The 8,394-nt window shown below is 41.8% G+C and overlaps 1 protein-coding gene across 1 annotated transcript in view; it reads left to right on the plus strand.

Moving 5' to 3' along the window:
* ESCO1 (establishment of sister chromatid cohesion N-acetyltransferase 1) overlaps positions 1 to 8,081 on the plus strand; it is a 108,649-nt gene extending 100,568 nt beyond the window's left edge. Inside the window, exons 8-10 of the mRNA XM_075314465.1 lie at positions 1,052 to 1,195; positions 2,185 to 2,372; positions 3,590 to 8,081. Coding sequence (XP_075170580.1) covers positions 1,052 to 1,195; positions 2,185 to 2,372; positions 3,590 to 3,740 — 483 coding nt within the window. The 3' untranslated portion in view covers positions 3,741 to 8,081. The remainder of the gene's footprint in view (positions 1 to 1,051; positions 1,196 to 2,184; positions 2,373 to 3,589) is intronic.
* Positions 8,082 to 8,394: the final 313 nt, after the last annotated feature.

The raw sequence follows: 8,394 nt of genomic DNA on the forward strand, positions 1-8,394 counted from the left end.
TTTGCCCTAATCCAATTCACCAGTGTGAAAAGGATTTGCACTCTTTGGATCTAGTGAGAGCACTCCGGTTCTACGTGTCTCGCACGGCGCCCCTGCGCCGTTCAGACGTGCTCTTTGTCCTTGTCGCTGGCCAGCGTAAGGGCTCTCAGGCCTCCAAGTCAACCTTGGCTCGGTGGATCAAGGAACCGATTCTCGAGGACTACCGTTCTTCTGGGCTTCCACTTCCTTCAGGGTTGAAAGCCCATTCTACCAGAGCCGTTGGTGCGTCCTGGGCTTTGCGGCACCGGGCGACGGCTCAGCAGGTGTGGCAGGCAGCTACGTGGTCTAGTCTGCACACTTTCACGAAGCACTATCAAGTGCATGCCTATGCTTCGGCAGACGCCAGTCTAGGTAGGCGAGTCCTCCAGGCGACGGTTGCCCACTTGTAAGAGGGGGCCATTTTTTGGCTCCTTTTATTGAGGTATTCTTTTACCCACCCAGGGACTGCTCTTGGACGTCCCAATTGTCTGGGTCTCCCAATGGAGCGACAAAGAAAAAGGGAATTTTGTTTACTTACCGTAAATTCCTTTTCTTCTAGCTCCTATTGGGAGACCCAGCACCCACCCCTGTGCCCTTCGGGCTGGTTGTTCTTTTGTGTACACATGTTGTTGATGTTGATTTGTTCTTATGGTTCATGGTTTTCAGTTCTCCAAACATCCTTCGGATTGAATTTACCCTAGACCAATTTATAAGTTTTCTCCTTCCTGCTTTTGCACCAAAACTGAGAAGCCCGTGATCCACGGGAGGGTGTATAGGCAGAGGGGAGGGGTTACACTTTTTTAAAAGTGTAATACTTTGTGTGGCCTCCGGAGGCAGAAGCTATACACCCAATTGTCTGGGTCTCCCAATAGGAGCTAGAAGAAAAGGAATTTACGGTAAGTAAACAAAATTCCCTTTTTTTAGGGGATTTACACACTGGTATTGAACCCAGCCTTACTGCCCCCTCTTTATTATCGTGTTTTAGGTGAAATCTCCATACCATAATAATTCATGAATACATTTTTCATTCCAGGTCGAGGAGATCCGAGAAATGGTGGACAATGATCTAGGGTTCCAGCAGGTCCCTCTTCAGCTCCATTCCAGGACAAAAACACTTCTATTCATTAGCAATGATAAGAAAGTTGTAGGATGTTTGATAGCGGAACATATTCAGTGGGTAAATATTCATGATCAACATTGCTATCCACAATCTAAAAATCAACCAATTATATTCTTAAACTATATTTAACAGGAGTGCATGCACAGCCTGTGGTCACCTGTCCTTATGGTCTGTTGATGGGTTGAGCTGTAGTCCATAGTGTATGGTCTGTATTCTGGATTTTATGTCCTTTTCAGTGAACTGACGGAGCTATACTCCACACACATCACAGAAAAAAACAGCCACACTTACCAGTATCTGCACTACACGTAGCTGTGACTGGCAGCTTATACAAGCCTTATCTTTGTGCATTCTGTAGAATATTAAATGGGTTGTTCACTGATTTAGATAAACCCTTCCAATTCCACATTTCCACCAGGTAAAATAATAAGGCCTATACTCTCCTCCCGTACTGGCGCCTTTCCAGTAATGTCGGGGCTTACATGGGGTTGTGATGTCACGTGAGCCCCGCATCTAATCAGTGCCGGCTTCTCTCTCCCCGCCTTCAGACCATGTGAGCAATGATCATGAAGTGAGCAATGAGCATGAAGTGAGCTGGATGCAGCGCTCACTTCCTGTTGATTAAATCGTTTGGTCCGAAGCAGGGGAGACAGAAGCCAGCACTGATTGGACGCGGGGCTCACGTGACATGTCTAACCCGTGTGAGCTGCAGCACTGCAGTAATTTTTCTGATGCTAAAATCAAAATCATATTCTTGTGACCTGAACTTGCCCTAATGCTGCTCTCAGCTGAGTAGGTCAGACAGTTTTATTCCTGCGTAGTTATGTTTCAGGATATGGAATATTTCCAGACTTCATGTGAACAGACTTTGAAGAGCAGCAGAAACCCATCAGTCTTCCTAGTGACACAAAAATAACATAAATTATATATATATACAGTGTGTATGTATGTATATAAGTATGTATGTATGTATGTATATATGTATATATTATATATATAATATATATATGTATGTATATAATTTTTATATATTTATTTTTTTTCAGGGTTACAGGGTAATTGAAGATAGTATTACAAGTGAGAATTGTGACAAGGATAGAATAATTTCTGAGCGAGTGAAAGCTTGGTGTTGTTCCACCACCAGTGAGCCGGCTATCTGCGGAGTCAGCCGAATATGGGTATTCTCCATGATGCGACGAAAGAAAATTGCCTCCAGGATGCTTGAATGTTTGAGGTAATACTGTTTTCTCGTAATAGGTGCAGAATTCTTGATTTAAGGATTATAGTGTCACTTTTAAGGTACCGTTCCACTTGTGTATGACTCATGTGAGTCTCACATCGGCATCTCCCGGCATGGCCGCACTCTCTCCTGACAGGAGCAGCTCTTCTGCATGTATTTCCATAAATATCAAAAAACCTTTAGATAAAAATCCCTAAGGATTCAATAAATAAAGGAAATGATGATGAAGTTGATATTAAAATTATTATTTTTATTCAATGATTAAAATAAATATTCATTACAAATCCATAGAAATAAAAGGCAGGAAAAAGTCCCATAAATTATAGCAGCGGTTTATTAGGCAAATAAAGTGCTTAGTGCAAGGACCACTATAAAATAAATATCCATTTATCATATACAACAAAGTGCATAGTGCAAAATTAAATATCCAAGTGATATGTTGTATATGATAGAAATATAGAATAATTACCCATATAGAACAATAAGGTATAAGAATGTATTAAATTGTAAAGGAAACTATACCTTCAATGTGGTCTATAATGATCCAAAGTGTACCGCTATGCCCCGACACGCCTTTCAGCGTTCCTTTCCTCGGGGTGCCTGGAGTTGTATGGCATCCATCATTATGAACAATACCCTTTGGACCTTATAGCACCCTCTGAGGAAAGGATCGCTGAAACGCGCATCGGGGCATAGCGGTACACTTTGGAGCAGGTGACATCGTTGTCAAGCTGTAATTGATGCTCAAGGCCACGTGACAAGTTATTGAGACAATGACCTTTTCGGGGGAAGAGGGGGGGTATACCCACTACTGTAGTTGGCTTTTGTTTCAATAAATTGTTTGAGATGAGATCACCATTGCATGCTTCTACTTAATGTCCTACTTTCATATCACTGCAGAGTGAACTTCTTACGTTTTCTATACATTTTACCGAAACGCCAAATATATAAATATCTATTATAAATAGACATTACACTGATACGGTAACCGGTTCAGGTCCCATCCTAGAGGTGTGACCCATATTTGTCACACTGTTATGGCATATTCTATTTAGTGATGGATTAAATGAGTCGGTAATGTTTTGGAGGGGGCCATGAATTTAAGCCACTCCCTGTCTTTACAAATAAAAGCTGGACAGCCCCTCTAGTATCTACACTTGGGTAGAGTTTAGGCTGATTTGTAATGTCCTTTTTTTTTTTTTACCTGGCAGGAACCATTTCATATACGGCTCTCACTTGAGCAAGGACGAAATTGCATTCTCTGATCCAACTCCAGATGGGAAGCTGTTTGCAACTTGCTATTGTGGCACTGGCCAGTTCCTAATTTATAACTTTGTCAATGGACAGCATCCAATGAGTTGAAGGATGGACGTCGCCGTTCCTTTAGCTTGCCTCGTGTACAGATATATGAACTCAGGATGTGAACACCAAAAGGGAGTTTTTCTGTTCTTTTGTTTTTGTTTTTTTTTTTATCTAAAAACTGGAAAAAAAGATTCAGAAACAGAAAAAAAGCTTATTTTGAAAGCAAATATTTTGATATTTCTTCCAAAAGATCATGGTTCAAGTATTTTCTATACAGTACTTAGTCATGTTTACATGCAGAAAATGATTTTGTTCATAGTGGACTAAACATTGTAAAGAAGGAAGGCCTAGAGTGAACTGAAGATCCCTATGTGGGTATATAGAAAAAAAAAGTGCAGTTTTTATTAATGGGATATAATTTGATATTTTAATATACATTTATTTATAGTTTTTATGTTTTTGGTTTTTTTTTTCTCCCCAAAATGAAATGCAAAGAGCATGATGCACAGTGTGATCTTAATGGCACGTTTTCACAAAGCCGATGTGAGAGTCTACACACAAAGTAACATATTTGAGAACTTTGAGAAGTTAGTCAGAGAATATTCAGACTGCTCTATGGTGGAGTTATGTGATTCCTGTTTAATACAGCTTCAGGCCTCTTTCACACGTCCGTGCAAAACACACACACGTTTTGCACTGTCTGTGTTGTAGGTGCGCATGTGTGTTCAGCGTGTGACATCCACATAGCACACGAACAGCATTAATTTTCATACTTACCTGTCCACAGTGTTACTTGTGCTGCTGCTTCCGGTCCTTGGTGCCGTGAATATGAGATGAGCATAATGAGCGGGGGTTGGAAACAACTAGCGGCAGAGACAGCAGGGCTGGAGAAAATGAGTGTATAAATAAATTTTTTCACAGAAACACTGTTTTCTCCGGTACGTGTCACACGGATCACATCTGTGCGGTCCATGTGACACCCATGCTGCCAGAGAAAAACGGGCACGTCTACGTTTAGAGCACACTGACACACGTATGCTCTACACAGTCCAGGGGAAATCACGCTTGTGTACATAAACTCATTGATTTTAATGGATCTACGTGTGCCTGTGTCTCCGGTAAGTGTGAAAACGGACGTCACACGTACCGGAGACACGGATGTGTGAAGGGGTTGCCCATTACGAGAACATGCCATTTTTTTTAAATACTACATTCCCCTTGTAATCTAAAAAGCATCTACACAGTATCTATCGTAGCTTCAGCGATGCAGAGTCTCCTAAGACTCATGTGACATTGTTATGCCATGTCAGCACTGTAGCCAATCAGCAGCTGCGATTCTGCTGCTGTGTTCCCTTCCTTTGGACAAACCTTGATCTTCTGGAAGGGGGTGTGAGCACTGTAGCTCATCAGTGGCCGCTGATTGCTAAGCCACGTGAGCCATGCAGCCAATGCCATGTGAGCCTCAGGAGACCTGACATTACTGGAATGGCACTCGTATGTGAGTTATGTATGTATGCACATACTGTATATACGCATGTATACATAAGTATTTGTATTTTAAAAGGATGAATATAGTATTTAAGAAAGGAATTGTCTGAGTATGTGGCTCTACAACTCCATGTGCAAGTGCAAAGATACTCTGGTACAGCATATGCAAAAATATCAAAATGTGAGATTAAGAGTAAAATGACAGGCGCTGGGCAAGGTGTCAAATCCAATCTCCACAGTTAAAGGCATTGTCCAGTACATTAACATTGATAGGTCATCAATGTCTGATTGGTGGGGATACACCCGGAACACCTGTCAAACAGCTGATCCCGATGCCACCAGTTGCGCAATAGTGGCTGTGGCACGGTACTGCACAGCTGTTCCCTATTGATTTGAATAGGGGCAGATATGCAGTACATGGCCACTATACAGTTTAGAGATGTGCAGCTCTGCAACTGAGTAATCCCAGCAGGCGGCTCCAGGAACACCTATCCTTAGGATGGATCATCAGTGTTAGGCTGTGTGTGTATTGCATGTATTTACGCTGCGTCTAGCACTGCAGCCTAAACGCATGCATTCCGCATCCTCAGCAAAGTGTATGTAACTTCTGCAAATTCCATGCACACGTTGCGTTTTAGGACACAGCGATTTGCATGCTGAAATTTTTGGCCGAGTCACTGTGTTCTAAAAAGCAACATGTCACTTCTTTTGTGCTTTTCCCACTCTGTCTATGGCAGAGCAAGTATCCATTCTGCACTCAAAATACATCCAATACGCAGCTGCGTTTTGAAACGTACATGCAGTGACAAACCGCTGCAGAATATTTGTCACGGCAGACGTGCGCACATAGCCTAAATATCCTAGACAACCCGTTTAAGTTTTCTGCTAAGGTTAGTTTCACACTTCAAGAGAAGAGCAATAAACAGGCGAACACAATCCCAATTCCTATTGCAAAGGTATTTATTACATAAGTTTATGCATATTAATCTTTAAGGAACAAGAGATGGAGGCACAGCAATAAAAGTCAATAAACAACAAATTAAGCATACAATCACGCAGTACCTGCTGAATATCTGCCAAAGATCAACCAGATATATTATAGATGGCATAGGCTTATTATATGTCACATCAGCACATATATGGCTGTGTAACCCAGTCCCACAGGGCAACCGTCCAAACAATAATTGACTATATTGGGCTCAATTTATTATTTATATAAACACCATATATAGCCTACACAGACCACAGCAGTAATTTTAATAGCTGGGCATTATATGCATCTCTTTTTAGATTTACTGTATGTGCAACAGTTACCCTGTGTACTGGGGACACAAGAATCAGTATCCATTTAGCCATTTCACACTTATGTTGTGCAGCATCTATTGGAATCCGCCGCCTTGAAGAATTACAGTAACCATTGCAGAAATCGGTTTATTCCTCATAGGCTTCTATTAAGGGTGGATTGCAACGGACGGTCTTGCGTTGTATCCGCCCGGCGGCACATCAGTTGTTTTATCAGTGACCGTCGGGCGGAGGGAACGCAGCATGTAGCGTTTTTTTGAACGGCGGAATCCTTTATTTTCCCTGCACATGCTCATATTTTTTTTTTTTTTTTTATATCACAGAAACTTAGACTTGTCTTTCGGTGGCCGAACAATCACAATCAGCTGATCGGCCGGCTTTCGAGAGCGCTCAGCTGATCGGCCGGCTTTCGAGAGCGCTCAGCTGATCGCCCGACAGCCGGCTTTCGAGAGCGCTCAGCTGATCGCCCAGCAGCCGGCTTTCGAGAGCGCTCAGCTGATCGCCCGGCAGCCGGCTTTCGAGAGCGCTCAGCTGATCGCCCGGCAGCCGGCTTTCGAGAGCGCTCAGCTGATCGCCCGGCAGCCGGCTTTCGAGAGCGCTCAGCTGATCGCCCGGCAGCCGGCTTTCGAGAGCGCTCAGCTGATCGCCCGGCAGCCGGCTTTCGAGAGCGATCAGCTGATCGCCCGGCAGCCGGGTGATCAGCTGATCGTTCACAATAGTCTGCTGCCGGTAAAACTAAGGGAAAAAAAAGCAGATTCCGTTGTTTTGTACGATCCGTTGCATCCGTTGTGCCACTATATGCAACGCATCCGTTGCATCAGTCACACAACGCAATGCACGGATGCCGTTCAACGCAAGTGTGAAACTAGCCTTACATGGTTGCTTTTGACTTGTTGGTCAATATGGCACATTATAGAAAATGGATATGTGCTGCACTTATAACACAATCTAATTATATGCGTTGAGAAATGCAGCAGCATGTCAGATATACCTGAGCAGTGTTAACAGAGAACATGATTAAGGTGAAAGTAGCAGAACTTTCTTTAATTGTCACAATTGAAAAGAAAAAATAGTGGTGGGCGCTGTCACGATGAAGACAAGGATGAAAAATGGAGATATAGAAATGGAACATCAAAGAACATCAATGTTTTTAAATGTTTGTTGTTGTTCTAATCCTCCTCGATCTTTCATCCTTGTCTTCATTGTGACGGCGAGCACCAGCACATTTCTCTTTTATTTTACTTTTAATGAACCGCCCTGCCTTAGCAGTAGTCTGAGGAATACAACTCCACTACTACTCTCATCAGATCCACCTGGTGAGCAGCTTCCATCACTCTTCCCTGTTTATTAGGTTTTCACCATGGAGCACGCCTATTTTCTTTTCATTATTACAAGGAAGCGCGTGGCTCTTTGTAAAGCTTCTTGTGACTTGTATGCACCACTGGGAACTTCAGAGCACTACCAGTCTTCTTAGCAGTCACTCTTTTTAAGGGTTTTATACTGTATGTTAATAAACTGCTGTGGCCTTTTCTGTAAATGTGTAGAATAATTAATTTTAATTTTCTCCTTCCTTATTTCATCTTTTGTTTTTGAATTATTAAACTAACCAGTTCCAACATACTTTGTTGTTTCCTTTTCTTTGAAGTTTAAGGGTGTGTGTGTGTGTATGTATATATATATATGTATGTGTGTGTATATATATATATATATATATATATATATATATATATATATATATATATATATATATATATATATATATATATATATAAAGTATTAAGATGCAGAAATGCATGCACCATTTCTGCATCTTTTGGTAGGAAAAACACAGTAGCAAAAAAAATCACTTTCTTTTTTCCCAGTGGTTTTGGACAGCAATGAAATGTTATCAAGCGATGATAGATATAAAAAGATAAACATGCAT

This window comes from Anomaloglossus baeobatrachus, chromosome 6 (assembly GCF_048569485.1).
Source record: "Anomaloglossus baeobatrachus isolate aAnoBae1 chromosome 6, aAnoBae1.hap1, whole genome shotgun sequence".
NCBI classification, from domain to species: domain Eukaryota; kingdom Metazoa; phylum Chordata; class Amphibia; order Anura; family Aromobatidae; genus Anomaloglossus; species Anomaloglossus baeobatrachus.